This window comes from Aspergillus neoniger (assembly GCF_003184625.1).
Source record: "Aspergillus neoniger CBS 115656 unplaced genomic scaffold BO87scaffold_17, whole genome shotgun sequence".
NCBI classification, from domain to species: domain Eukaryota; kingdom Fungi; phylum Ascomycota; class Eurotiomycetes; order Eurotiales; family Aspergillaceae; genus Aspergillus; species Aspergillus neoniger.
Genome location: NW_020291145.1, coordinates 719435 through 733329, shown reverse-complemented (window position 1 = coordinate 733329; position 13895 = coordinate 719435). Strand labels below are relative to the sequence as shown.

Sequence of the window (13895 nt, the reverse complement as noted above, 5' to 3'; positions counted from 1 at the left end):
TAATGGTGACGGTTCCTAGATATAAATTAATTTCTAAGTACTTGATAATTACTTAAGAAATTACCTGGGTTGAGTATTCCTCTTCCGTAGAACTAAGTTCAATAACTTCATGAAAATCCATGTCTAGGAAGTACTTGGCAGGTACTTATAAAGTACTTGGTAAGTGCTTGAAATAAAGTGTGTAATGAACTTGGAGAAATATAAGAGGAAGTTGAATTTCAATAATAAAAAACAGTAATTTATAGGGTCGTGTGGAACGTTCCTGCTTACATAAAGGGCTTGGCATCACGTGCCGCGGGAACGTTCCACGTGTACGCAAGAAAAAGTTCATGTGAACTGTGTTCACAATGCAAGTCCTCTTCATCAGGAATTGAAGGCTTAGGTCATCATCTGCAAGGGGTGACTAGATTGATTTGCTGTGTGAATGTACTATAATCTCACCGAAGCTTCGTAGATGAGCGGTAGGATCTATCATTAGCTTACTCCCCAGGAAACACCAAGCATGGAGCATCCACCCACATCATCTAATCATTCTATCAATAGGAAACGCCATCACTCCCCCCTCTCCACCACCCATTAAGCAAACCCATTCGCCTTATTGAACTCATCAACGACCTCTCTCGTCGCCTTCACAATCTCCAAGCACCCCGGCGAATCCGAATGACAACAAATGGTAACCGGATTATCCTTAACCCCCATCTGCACCACCGACCCATCAACAGCCGTGGCCGACGAATCCTCCACCTGCTGTCTCACATGCGCCTTGACATCCTCAATCTTCCACAGCTTCTTCTTCCGATCAATCACCAGCATGCCATCCGGCCCATACTTAACATCTCCGAACAATTCCGCCCAGAACGGCACCCCCAGCTCCTTCGCCGCCTGCTCCATGTATGTTCCTCCGAGTCCCACGACCGGTACCCCGGCTGGTATTCCCCTTATGACGGCCCGCGCCACTTCCAGGTCGCGACACATCATGCCGTAGAGCACGCCGTGCGGCTTGACGTGGTGGAGGGGGATGTTTTCGCGTGCTAGGAAGCCTTGCAACGCCCCGACTTGGTAGATGACGTTGGCGGTGTGTTCCTCCGGGCTGAGCTTCATTTCGCGTCGGCCGAAGCCTTGCACGTCGGGGAGGCCGGGGTGGGCGCCGATCGATATGTTGTGCTTTTTGCACAGAGAGACGGTTTCTTGCATTATTAGGGGGTCACCGGCACTATAGTAAAGAAGAGAGGGTTAGGTTTGGGGTGATTGTTTGGGGTTATGAGAAATTGCTGCTTACTGGAATCCGCAGGCTACGTTGGCCTGGTCGATGAGGGGGATGAGTTCTTCGTCCGGACCGCATTTGAAGTTGCCGTAACCTTCGCCGAGGTCGACGTTGATGAAGACTTTGGTTCGTAGGGGAGGCATGGTGGTGAGAGTGATTATGTGGTTTAGGGGGTACCCTGTATGGGTGAAGTGGGTGACGATATATGGGATGGTCGTGGGATTAACTGTCAAGCTGTTGGAATACGTTCATGGTTGGTTCCATGGTCCTGGGAAGTGGGGTTGTTGGAGGCGGGGAACTGCCTATCGCAGTGTTGCGCTGCATTGGCTGCATTGTGCCTTAGTTTTGGGCATCATCACGTATGCCGCATAAAATTGACTTCAGTGGCAACCTGGCATCTTTATCGATGCCTTGGAGATCCCTCAAAGCCAATGTCTTGGAGGGCTTACTACGACCCACTTGCGAGGGGTTCGCTGTGTCCGTCCAAAATAGCGTGCGGAGTAGATCCATTATCCCCTCATCTTCCCGGCGCCTTATCTCTCCCTCCCTTCCTCCCGCTCTCGGTTTCAGATCAATGCCGAAATCGGTCAATAAGGACCAACACCCAGGTGACATCAACCCATCAAAAGCTCGACTTTTCCAAACCAGGTTCTCCTATGATGGCCCCCACGCCAAAGGACCCCAAGGTAGCCTTATGTTGATACAACCCAGATTGTCAGGAGCGTACAAAGGATACTCGTGAAACACGTTCCGCACAACTGGGCACGCATAATTCCAAATACTTACTGCGAGCATGCCGTTATCCCGTCCGGATTGCTATTTTCCAAAGCAGGGAAAGCTTAGGTGTTGCACCTGATGCTAGCTGTACGACTGGGCCTTGCACACAATGCCGGGATGCATTCGGTTGCCGACCAGAGAGAGAGCCATTCGAGTGACGTTGAATGTCCCGGGGATTGGAACAAACACGAGGGCAGCAGTCATCCTGGAGACCAGCTTGATTCTTACTCGTGGATCTATCCGAGGGCGGAAGACATTGTCTAACATCTGGGAACAGGCGACAACCTTGTATAATAAGTCTAGACTATGGCATTGTAGTTGTATTCCTGGCAAATGGACAGACTATCGGGTCGACTGACCACATGCCCTCCTTGGAGTTCCGCCGTGCTGATCGGAGCATTTCATTGCAGATGGCACTTTGCTAGATAATGGGCAGATTTTGAGACGAGTTTTGATTGAAAGTCCGGTGCTGCTGATTGCTTGTCCTACCCATTGCGGAGCGGTCAACCGTTATCCAGGAATGGAATGTTTAGGATGGTGTGGGACCTAGATAGGATGGACGGACGGTAAGTCAAGTAGTAGAGGGAAGTTTGAAGCCTGTTGCCTACTGGGAGATGTCTGTACAATCGTAGTATCTTCTGCTTTGTGCTTCGGTGGCTGTGAAGTCGAGGATAAGCCGGCAGGTGACAAGGCGAGGCGGTCGAATAGGAACGCGGGGATTACCTCCCTCCACCACCCACCAACTGCAATCAACTGCTGTCGCCCACACCGGCTGAACCTCTCCGATCCCTCTCAACTTCATCCTGCTCCCTGGTGGCGTCTGTCATCCTATCCCCGCCTCGCAGCGTTGTTTCAACATCGTCTGTGGTGTCCCCTGTGTTCAGTAACCCCTTCTTGAGCAACTGCTGCCATCTTCGTGTTTTTATCTTGAATTAAAAAAAAAAAAAAAAAAAAATGCACTCACTGGTCGCTGGGCCTTTTCGTCCTCGCAAACCGTGGCGTTTGTCTCTTCCCCTCCCGCCTCCATCCATTATCATCGAAACCTGCATGAAAGGGAGTGTTCTAGCTCCAATCGCCATGCTTCCAATGGAGACCCGGCTCTTGTCTGAGCTCCTACCTCGGATCGACGAATCCGCGTCGCACAACTTGCACCAGCTGTCTCCGCAATCTGCTGCTCTAGTGCAACTCTTATCACCTGGAGGTCCCTCTCTCTCCTCACCGTCTGGGGCCGTCTCGGGGCGTTGAGTTATCTATCGCACATCCAGGCTTTCCCTATCTTTTCTGTTTCCCCTGCCATCGGACAGTCAAAACAGCCTTATCTGCTTGGGAAGTCTCCACGAAAGCTGTTCGGTTGCGCTCCCCTCTTCCCTTCCCACCACCCAGTTGACGAGGCGAACCCCCTCCCTCTTTCCTCGGACAACTATCTTCCTTCTCCTCATACTTTTTATGACACGTTCCATCTGGAATCGGTTTATGTCATCGTCACATCAGATTCCGATATGGAAGACATCAACATCCCTTCCCCATCTGCTATTCTAGACGTTCAACGTCCCTCCGCATCGGGTGCCGGGCATTCCAACCCGTCTGTCTCTCCCAAGAACTCGACTGCAGGCCAGCGAGGTGCTGCCAAAGATCATAGCAAGCCGAAGCAGACCAAGAGCCGTAACGGTACGGTATCATTACTTTTCTACTAGTTTTAGCGCGATGGGCATGGAGGGCGACAGATGTGTTGAAATAAGAGCACAAGAGACATGAGCAGAGTGACAAGGGCACAGACGCTCCAAAAGTCGCAGCGCGCTGACGTCTTATTGTTCACCTTATCCAGGCTGCCAGACTTGCAAGGACAAGCGATTGAAGTGTGACGAGACCAAGCCAAGTTGTATTCAATGTAGGAAGCGAAACGTGACATGTGAAGGATACATAAAGAAATTCAAATGGCGCAACGGCTTTGGGCAGAAGAGTTTTGTTGGGGGTACGAATGGCAGTGCAAATACAAAGAAAGGTATGCTAACAGCCCCAGGCCATCTCAACTTTAGGGTGTATTGCTGACGTTCCTTTAGCTATCCAATATCAGTCTAATGAGAACCCAAGTACAGAAAGTTCAGGAACCCATATTCCACAAAACCAATCCAGGGCGCCAAAGTCACAGCAAGCTGCCTCTAGCCTTCCTTGCATGGGCTCGGGGTCTTTTATGGATCTTGCTGACCTGACCTCGAAGAATGCATCGCCTTCAAAACGGTCCAACAGGCGTTCATTCAGCGACAAGGATTCGTTTGGCAACCCAGATGAGTTTATTGGTCAGCTAACGCCAGTGAGCTTCAATGACGACATTCTCGCATCGTCATTCACAGACGTCTCGCCTTCAGACCAGATTTCTTGGATTTCTGATGTCTCATTGGCTGCAGTAGAGCAAATGCCGGGTAATGAGCGCGAGCCCAAACGTGACTTTGGGCGCAACAACTCCTATGCAGAAGAAGGTTTTAGCTTCGAAGAATTGATGGAGGTTGATGATGAGGATATCGAGGAGATAGTACGAAGGCCCGACCGAAGCATGGAGTCCGGGCGGCCGGAGAACGCCAACAGGAACATCGCTCCGCACCAGGAACTATTCAACATCTGCAGGGAACCCAACCTCGGCATTGCAAGCCCAGAAATGCTGGTTTTGCAGTTTGATAGGGTGACGTGTGGAATATTGTCTGTAAAGGACGGTGTCCACGAGAATCCGTGGCGAACTTTGATCTGGCCGTTGGCTAAAGAGACACCAGCTCTGTATCATGCTGTGTTCTCGCTTGCTGCCTTCCATTCAAGCAAAGAGTTTCCGGCCTTGCGAGTTCACGGTGTGGATCACATGCGCCAGAGCATCACCCACTTGGTGCACGACATACGGAACATGAGGGTTGATGCAGCATTAGCGACGAGCCTGGCGCTTGCGTTTGCCGATACCTGGGACCAACACACTCGTACCTGCATTCAGCATCTAAAAGGTGCCAAAGCACTAGTCTCACAAGTGGTGGGGCTCGGTGCTCAAGGCGAACTGCGTGGGATTAACCTGAGCAGGGTGCGTTTCCTTTACAATACGTGGCTGTATATGGACGTAATTGCTCGCTTGACCTCTCGTGAGGAATCGGGGAATCTGGAGGTGAACGCACCTTTTTTCCAACTCCCAAGCCACGCTGTACATGAGATTGATCCTCTGATGGGCTGCGCTACGACGCTTTTCCCTCTGATAAATCAAGTGGCTCGGTTGGTTCAACGTGTTCGCAAGACAACATCTAATTCCATCTCGCTTATTTCGCAAGCCATAGAGCTGAAAAGGCTTGTTGAGCAGTGGGAACCACCGCAATTCTTCGAGACTCCAGAGGACCCATCTTCCGAGGTCCAGCATAGTATTCAGACAGCCCATGCTTATCGCTGGGCAACACTGTTATACCTTCACCAGGCGGTACCTGAGATGCCTTCAGAGCCAACCTCCGAGCTTGCCAAGCGCGTGCTGATTTTGTTGGCTACCGTTCCTTCAAGTTCTCGAACCCTGATTATCCAGATGTTCCCTCTGTTGGCGGCAGGATCCGAAGCAGAGCAAGAGGATGATCGTCAGTGGGTGTTGAGCCGGTGGGAATCTATTCAAACCCGCCTCATGCTGGGCTCAATTGATCGCTGCATAGAGATAGTCCGCGAAGTCTGGGCACGCAGGGATGCTTTCGAAGATGAGAAACAACGATTGCGGGGATCGTCTGGGCGTGGGATCAACTCTGTCATGGAGACTTTGACGAACGATAGAGTGCCTCTCACTAGCCTTGGGTCGAATGATCAGAGGGCCCGTAGTACCTACGCCAAGGAGCCGTGGAGGAGGACGATTCAGGAGGAATGGTTGGCCTCTAAGGCTACTATTGGAAACTCGCGACGGAGCTCCGCTATCTCCCCGTTGGAGAATATTGAATTCGAAAAGACGGTTCGGGGCAAATTGCACTGGATCAACGTAATGCAGGATTGGGGATGGGAAGGTATGTGTGAGCTTTTGCTTGCTGTTTCATTGAATCTGCTTTGCTATTCGTACTTGTGGAGAACACCAGCTCATTCATATAGTGTTCCTCGGTTAAGACCAGTGTCTAGTGTGTTCGACACGAGCGCATCTTCATCACCGGGCGGGGGCGGCCATCACGATCGTTATTCTTGCTTCCTTTCCGACGTGGCTGCTCTCGCTGGGTATTTTGATCGGAATTGCTCGAGCTGGTATTTGTCTCGGACTCTTCAGCTGGATCCTCTGTTGGAGAAGCTGGGGGCTTGTTCTTAGCCAGATACGATCGGAGGGATGCCAGATAAGGCTCTAGGTCACTCGTTATGGACACAGTAGTAGCCATGGTTGCGAGGGCTGTACAATGATTGAACGATTGAAGGGTTGATGGCGCGACGGAAGATATATGCTTTTTGGATTGCTTGAATGGGTATTGTCGCGCGGGGTCTTACACTGGAGGTTGAAATCAGCAAGGCGTTCTGCGATGAGTGTAGCAAATAGTCACATTCTTTACGGGACTACCTGGAAGTTTTGTCAGGTCCCGGGTGCTTTCTTTTGGAATAAATTAATGTCGAGCTATGGCGCGTCGGTGTATGGTCTTGAGTGTCGCTAGGGAAGAGAATGATTTCCGACCGAGATTACTGGCAGACTGAATGGCGCATGGGACAGACGATAGTAGTTCGCAAGGGGAGTGTACTATGAGTACTAGGATTGACTGTTTGGCGATTCGAATATAGGTCAGAATGAGGGCAAACAGGCGATGGTAGGCGGGCAGTCGCAGGGGACAGTTTCTGAGAATGGTCGATCGTATACAACTGTCTACAAGATGAACAGTCGGGGCGTATATGCGAGTCGGCGAGGGTTATGCTGCTAGGAAGTAGTTGAGGGGTTTCTGCGTGAGGAAGAAGATTTGCATTGGGTGGCCGTAGTGTTTTTGCTGCTTGGGCTGTTCGGTCGGTATGTTTTGCTTTGGTCGGTCACAAGTCGAGCTTTTCCTGTCTTTCCTCTTTCTGTTTCTTTTCCTTCTTCTTTGCTTCTTCAACTACCAGAAAAGAAAAGGATCAAGACTGCAAGACGAAGGTGGGAAAAGCCAGCGTTTTAAGACCGGCCGATCCCCACCAAAACCCGCAGGACTACGGGCTTAGTTCAGCTTTTGCTTTTACTTGCTTAGGAAAGGAAAGGGAAAGGTTGAGTTAATTTTTTTACTCTGCTTAGTTAGTCAGTTAGTTAGTCAGTTTCCTTTCTTTTCCCTCTTTTCTTCTCCTGTCGTGGTCTGATTTCGGATCTTGCTTTGCCTTGCATAGGAGTGATTTTAGTAGAAATTATGCAAGTATATCTGCGGATGAGCTAACCTACTTTTTCTTTTCTTTTCTTACCTTATGGAGAGGAGAGTCCAATGGTGGGTGCTGAAGATACACACTCTTGATAGGGGAAGAATCCCCGGGTGGGTGGGGAAGGGAGATGGAGAGAAGAAAGTGACTGACTGACTGACTGACTGACTGATGGATAGGATAGGACAGGATAGGCTTTGCAGTTCGAGTTCGGCTTTACTGAACTGGGCAGGTGGATGATCATTACGCTGGAAGGGAAGGGGAGGAGGGGGAGGGGATGGGCTCAGACACTCGCTGCATGTGAGCTGTTTTTTCTTTCTCTACAGAAAATGAGTGTATGGTCAGGTGGATTGGATTGGACTAGTTAGGATATAGGGTTATTGGAAATTGATTTTGAAGTCGTCATGGATGATGAAGATGACGAGTTTGGTCAGTTGCTTTGCTTTGCTTGTTCTGGCTGTTGTTGGATTTCTCGCGGTTGAGTATAGTAAGTACATAGTATAAGATTTGCTGGGGTGAGATGGTGTCAGCATGGAGTTTAGGGGAAGAGGGGATGGATTGGATGAATACTATGCGAGGGGGGGCATAACTACTTACTGACTAGTATTTAGTTAGTTAACTAGGTACTACTTACTTACTAAGTAACCTTGATATCGTATCATACTATCATATCATATCATATCAAATCCACGAGGATTGGTCGGAAGTACTAACCCATCTGGGGTAAAATATCCTGTTCTTGCTTGTCTGCTTGCTTCCCCTGCCATGCGTCGGATGTCCATGCCTTGCCTTACTTGATCTTACTAACTAGGACTTGGTTCCTTTTCGGATGTGGTATCCTATCTATTCTAATTCTTTCCTAGGATGGTCGATAGTAGTACTTTGTGCATACTATGCCTGTCTCTCTCGCTATCAGTAACTATCAAGGGCACCCCGGTTTACTCCTCCCTATCTGATAAGTTTTCGGAACTGAGAAATTCCCCTCATCGAGTTTACTCTACTTGCTTACTAACTACCCCTCAGTTCGCCAACTCCTACTGGGATTGTACTATTCTATGTCTACTATATGTCGAAGCGTGCTATCTATCCCACTACGGGAGTCGGATCCGTGGGAAGAGAGTCAGACAAACAGCAATAGCAAAGAGGAGGAGAAAGAACTGGAATGCTCCGCACGGGTATAGGTATTCCGTTGTAGGTAATGAGATCAGAAATGAGCGAGGATAATGTTGGAGAGGTGTTGGTATAAAGCCTATAACCTCCCAGTGTATCTAAAGAATGGAATATTAGAAGACTCTCATACAAGTACTTACTATCTATTTGTGACTACTGCTACAAATCCCTGCACCAAACATGGCCATCGCATTCAAGCACCACCCTCGATCCCAACAAACCTATGAGCCTCCGCTCATTGCCAATGAGAATGCCTTTCTGGGGGATGTAGATTCGAGGTATATACCCCATTCCTTTCACTAATTGATCTTCTTCCCCATGCTATCTCATATTATTGAGTGTCCTAGTATGTTCAATTAGACACTAAATAAGGAATGTATAGTGACAGCTACAACCCCGAAAAACCCATCTCAGCCGGCTTCTACCGTCTGGAAAAAGGCACTCCGCTGGTATACGAATACACCTTTGATGAGATGAAAATCATCCTGGAAGGCAAGTTCGAGATCTCGGATGAGACCGGCCAAAAGGTTGAGGCTTTTCCCGGGGATGTGTTTCATTTTCCCAAGGGGAGTAAGGTGACTTTTACGACGCCGTCGTATGGGTTGGCTTTTTTTGTGAGTATTCTTTTTTTTTTTTTTTTTTTTTTTTTCTGCTTCTTGCGGTACTGTTTCTCTTTTGGTTGCTGACTGAGTGATGGTGGTAGACGGGACAACGGGCCAAGACTGCTTGAGTGATGATGTAATTGGAATATCCTGGGTTGTGATGAATTAATTCCTTGCTGGTAAAACGGGCTATTTATTACTATGTCTTATTGAGGAAGAGAAGGGGGGAGAAAGATAGTCTAGTTGATGGCTGGGAGATGAACCATGGTTTGGGAGACAGAAAGGTTCCACTGCTTATGGGAGCGGTTCCTTGGTTGTGTTTACGGGAAGTGTAAACAAGAACCAGGGCGCAATGACGCCGGTGTGGATTGCACCCCTCTTCTCTAAATCAACTTGCTAGTACTAGTATTGTTTCAATTTTGAATTGCTTAAATTTAAAAGAATGGAATTGTTGTAGTCTGGACCGAAACACTGATGTTGTGTGACTGTCAGTATCAGAGCTGTCTGTATACACCCGATGGATGGGGATGGAATTTAGCATCACCACCACCACCAACCAATTCTCCTCCCTCCCTCCGTAAATGATCAACTCAGATCTGCCCCATGGGATCGGAGACGATCTCACCCAACAAGGTTCCAGATATAGAAGGACGACTAGTTTTACCCAGATTGCTGGACACACTAGTTTCTCCCCCCCCCCCCCTCGTCTAAAGGTAGTTGAGTGGGAAAATGACGTGCAGAGACACTCTGACTGGTGGTGGGAGAAGATGACTCCATCCTCAGCCTCACGAGTTCCCCAATCACCATCCGAAAGGGCGTCAGGAACGAGATTGACTCGCGGCTGGCCCTGGCATCGTCACCAGCATTGGAGAGCAGATGGGATCGGAACAAGGGAGTTACCCCAGCAACGTTGCGATGGTCGCAGAGAGAGGGGCGGCGCAGAGTTGGATCGGTGGCATCTCGTTGGTCTGTTAAGTCAAGAGTGGCTGGTTCTCAGCTGCGGCTCATCTTTTGCTTTGCTGAAGTTAAACTGTAACTGGGAGAAGAAAGGGAAAAGTGGATGGGTTGAGAGAAAGGAAGGAAGGAAGAAAGAAAGAAAGAAAGAACAGTAAGAAAGTTGAGAGAGAATATTCACTTTCTTGAACTTCCACTTCCTTCCCCCCTCTCTTTCCCCTTCCTCCCTACTTCATTCAACAACTTCTCCCCTCTCTCCTTCTTCTCTTTCTTCCTCCCTCTTCTTCATCATTCCCAATAAATCCCATTGGGCATCGTCTCTTTCTCCCCTGACTGACTGACTTGTTCTCGTCGGGTCATCGTCCTTGCTTCTCTCCATTCCTGCCCGAACAAAGTCATTGATCTTCTCTGTCTCCTCTTCTTCCTCGTTGCTTTTTCTTGTCTCTCCACCCCTTCTTTGCTTTTTTTTTTTAATCTTCCGTTTTGTTTTCCATCCCATTTCTTTTTCCATTCGCTTGAGATTCCGAGTCTCTCTACTCGTGCTTTAATTTCCTATCCCTCGTTCCTTTTTAATCTCCCCGCCACGACCTCTTCCACCTCGCGGTCGTTGTTTAGAGACCCCCGTGTCAGTGAGCTGGTCCATACCTCCCCCAGTTGAGAACGGTTGCCAGCACACTTCCGAGCCCAACATGGCTCTCAATATCGACACCTCAGATCGCCCCGGCCTCCGTCTTCCCAACCCGCCGCCACTCCTTCATACTCGTGCCGGAAATGAAGCTCTCGATCGCCCCTCCACACCCGCTGAAAATGGCTTCACCAGCCCCGTGCAAACCCCCCAAGGGAGTCCCAGCAAAAATCGCATGCCCCCCGGCGCAATCGACCTGCCCAACGTGTTCGAAAAAGCTCTCAAGCTGAACCCCACCTCGCCCACCAAAGGCACCTATAACCACTACAACCACCCCATGTTCGCGCCGCCCCGATCCGGTGAGGACTTTACCGAAAGTGTCATCCGTCAGCCACCAGGCAGTCCCACGCGCAAAGCCAACAAAGAAAACACCCCTCCCAACTCCACCCGTCTCACCAAAGACCTCGGTCCGAACCCCGCGGCTGCTGCCATCTCCCGTCATGAGCCATACCAGCAACGAGATCTCGAGAGTATTCAGCGTCGTCAGGTTCCCATGCGGGGGTTGACCCCGGAGGAGTTGGAGAAGCTGCAGAATCCTAGAGTTAAGCGATTGGTAAATGTGACACAACTGTGTAGGTGCACCTTGCAGGTATTCCAGTGTATTGGCTAACTGTTTAGACTTCCTCGATCACTACTTTGATTTGTTGAGCTACGTACACAACCGCCAAAACCGCTATGCGCAGTTCCGGTCTTCCAACCCCGAGCCCCCCGCCACTCCGATGGAGACGTATGAGCCCGCTCTGCTGAAATATCTGGGTCGGGAACGGGCCCACCTCCGCAAACGCCGCACTCGACTCCGCCAGCACGACTTTCAGATCTTGACTCAAGTGGGCCAGGGAGGTTACGGACAGGTCTATCTGGCGCAGAAGAAGGATACGAGGGAGGTGTGCGCGCTCAAGGTGATGAGCAAGAAGTTACTTTTCAAGTTGGACGAGATCCGCCATATTCTCACTGAGCGCGATATCTTGACGGCCGCCAAGAGCGACTGGTTGGTCAAGCTGCTGTACGCGTTCCAGGATGACGACCAGATCTACCTGGCAATGGAGTATGTGCCGGGAGGTGACTTTCGCACGCTGCTGAACAACACCGGAGTCTTGCACAATCGCCATGCTCGGTTCTACATTGCAGAGATGTTCAGCTGCATTGATGCGTTGCATGCGTTGGGATACATTCACCGCGATTTGAAGCCGGAAAACTTTCTCATTGATTCAAGTGGTCACGTTAAGCTGACCGACTTTGGCCTGGCCGCAGGTATGCTAAACCCTGGCAAGATTGAGTCCATGCGGGTGAAGCTGGAGGAGGTTGGCAACACGCCGGTGCCGTTCGGTCGCCCCATGGAACAGCGCACGGTAGCAGAGCGTCGCCAGGGATATCGGTCGCTGCGGGAGCGCCAGGTCAACTACGCCAAGTCGATTGTTGGGTCGCCCGACTACATGGCACCCGAAGTGCTCAAGGGCGAGCAGTATGATTTTACGGTCGACTACTGGAGTTTGGGATGCATGCTCTTCGAGGCCCTCGCCGGATACCCGCCGTTTGCAGGCGCGACGGTGGACGAGACGTGGCAAAACCTGAAGAACTGGCAAAAGGTGCTCCGCAAGCCGGTGTACGAAGACCCGAACTACTTCCTGTCGCGACGCACGTGGGACCTCATCACCAAGCTGGTGGCGTCGAAGGAGAAGCGGTTCAAGAACATTCAGGAGATCCACGCGCACGACTACTTCAGCGAGGTGGACTTTAACCATCTGCGCGAGCAGCGTGCGCCGTTTGTGCCCGAGCTGGATTCGGAGACAGACGCGGGCTACTTTGACGACTTTACCAACGAAGCGGACATGGCCAAGTACAAGGAGGTTCACGACAAGCAACGCGCGCTGGAAGAGATGGCGGAGCGTGATGATAAGATGAGCAAGGGATTATTTGTTGGATTTACATTCCGGTAGGCTATCCACCAAACTGCGTATCTGGGTATATGCTAACAGCAACAGACACCGCAAGCCGGCCATGGACGGGCTAGGCCGCGGCTCGCCGCGCAAACCGATCGCGACGGACGGATCATTCGGAACGATGTTTTAGACTGCATGAATGACAGGAGTTCTATTCGGGCACGAGCTGGATCTCGAGGATTGTTTTAGCGAGTACTTTTAATGGAACGGATACGAAATGGGAGGGTTAAGAAAGGAGTTGTGTATGATACAGCTATCGTAGACTTGCATGAGTGCAGTATACTAGGATCAGAATAGTCAATCCTTCACTCCAACTCCTGCACCATTTTGAGAATCTCCGACTCATTATCCCCAATCACAGCCTGTCCTTTCGTCCAGTCGACTGTCTAGAAACCAATTAGCATATCCCTTCCCCAAACCCATCCCCTTCTCGCTTTCTCCCATCAATGAAATGAAAGAATCAACTCACAATCGGACGAACAAAAGTCCCTTCAGGATCCGCCTTAAACCTCTTAACCGCATCCTCCGCATCCCTCGCCCCCCTCACCACCTCGCCCACACCATACACCTTGCCAATCCCAGCACCACTCCCGGACACTCCACTCCCAGATACATACTCGAGAATATTCCGCAACTGGTCGTTCGTCGGCGGCGCAGTGCTCACCTCGAGTTGGAATTCGCCGCGGGGGGTGCCTGTCGTGCTTGCTGCTGTTGTGGATGCGCGTTGGAGGATGCTGAGGGCGGATTTGCTGGAGGATAAGTTGGGGGCGTGGAAGAGGGTTATGGGATCGAGGGTTTTTGCCTTTTTTTTCTCTTTTGTTAGTTTTGGGGGTGGGTTGGGGGGATGGGATTGGGATTGGGATTGGGATTGGGGATGGGAGGGGGATGGGCGTACGAAGCGGAAGACCATTTTGGATGAGATTGAATTGGGTTGGATTGGGTATGTTGGTAGATGGCGGATGGTAGGTAGGTGGTATGTAGGTGATGTATTGATATCGGCAGCAGGGGTCTGATGGAGATAATTGGAGTGGTTGGTGGTCGGAGGTCTGGCTGATTACGTCATATGGGTTGACTCACTAGTTATCTACGGGAGGTGTGTTTGGTTGCCCGTTTGGGTGCCCGACTTTTTGTTTCTTTTTATTTTTGGTTTTGATTTAGAG

The 13895-nt window shown here is 50.3% G+C and overlaps 7 protein-coding genes across 7 annotated transcripts; 4 read left to right on the top strand and 3 right to left on the bottom strand.

Annotated features, from left to right (window-relative positions):
* Positions 1-364: 364 nt before the first annotated feature.
* On the bottom strand, positions 365-1516 carry BO87DRAFT_63975 (lactam utilization protein lamb). Its single transcript, XM_025629447.1, has 2 exons — positions 1280-1516; positions 365-1213 (listed from the first exon to the last, which is right to left on the bottom strand). The coding sequence occupies exons 1-2, from the start codon at positions 1405-1407 to the stop codon at positions 577-579; spliced, it is 765 nt and encodes a 254-aa protein (XP_025479612.1). The 5' UTR covers positions 1408-1516; the 3' UTR covers positions 365-576.
* Positions 1487-3501, bottom strand: BO87DRAFT_397310 (uncharacterized protein; the record flags this gene model as incomplete). The annotated part of the gene is made up of 8 exons (XM_025625292.1): positions 1487-1602; positions 1714-1918; positions 2255-2301; positions 2401-2513; positions 2650-2764; positions 2811-2943; positions 3085-3263; positions 3483-3501. 8 exons carry the CDS (start codon positions 3499-3501, stop codon positions 1487-1489), a joined length of 927 nt encoding a protein of 308 aa, XP_025479611.1.
* Positions 3502-3540: 39 nt separating this feature from the next.
* On the top strand, positions 3541-6369 carry BO87DRAFT_397309 (Zn(II)2Cys6 transcription factor; the record flags this gene model as incomplete). Its single annotated transcript, XM_025625291.1, has 4 exons — positions 3541-3709; positions 3810-4043; positions 4102-6042; positions 6140-6369. The coding sequence occupies 4 exons, from the start codon at positions 3541-3543 to the stop codon at positions 6367-6369; spliced, it is 2574 nt and encodes an 857-aa protein (XP_025479610.1).
* A 1794-nt stretch (positions 6370-8163) lies between these two features.
* On the top strand, positions 8164-8670 carry BO87DRAFT_63958 (uncharacterized protein). Its single transcript, XM_025629446.1, has one exon. The coding sequence runs from the start codon at positions 8249-8251 to the stop codon at positions 8606-8608; it is 360 nt and encodes a 119-aa protein (XP_025479609.1). The 5' UTR covers positions 8164-8248; the 3' UTR covers positions 8609-8670.
* Positions 8671-8677: 7 nt separating this feature from the next.
* BO87DRAFT_416279 (cupin domain-containing protein) lies at positions 8678-9554 on the top strand. The gene is made up of 3 exons (XM_025626743.1): positions 8678-8832; positions 8937-9168; positions 9258-9554. Exons 1-3 carry the CDS (start codon positions 8735-8737, stop codon positions 9282-9284), a joined length of 357 nt encoding a protein of 118 aa, XP_025479608.1. The 5' UTR covers positions 8678-8734; the 3' UTR covers positions 9285-9554.
* Positions 9555-10710: 1156 nt separating this feature from the next.
* BO87DRAFT_63916 (serine/threonine-protein kinase) lies at positions 10711-13056 on the top strand. The gene is made up of 3 exons (XM_025629445.1): positions 10711-11367; positions 11414-12728; positions 12778-13056. The coding sequence occupies exons 1-3, from the start codon at positions 10800-10802 to the stop codon at positions 12863-12865; spliced, it is 1971 nt and encodes a 656-aa protein (XP_025479607.1). The 5' UTR covers positions 10711-10799; the 3' UTR covers positions 12866-13056.
* BO87DRAFT_376935 (uncharacterized protein) lies at positions 12798-13747 on the bottom strand. The gene is made up of 3 exons (XM_025623423.1): positions 13631-13747; positions 13205-13537; positions 12798-13121 (listed from the first exon to the last, which is right to left on the bottom strand). Exons 1-3 carry the CDS (start codon positions 13643-13645, stop codon positions 13041-13043), a joined length of 429 nt encoding a protein of 142 aa, XP_025479606.1. The 5' UTR covers positions 13646-13747; the 3' UTR covers positions 12798-13040.
* Between the last annotated feature and the right edge of the window lie 148 nt (positions 13748-13895).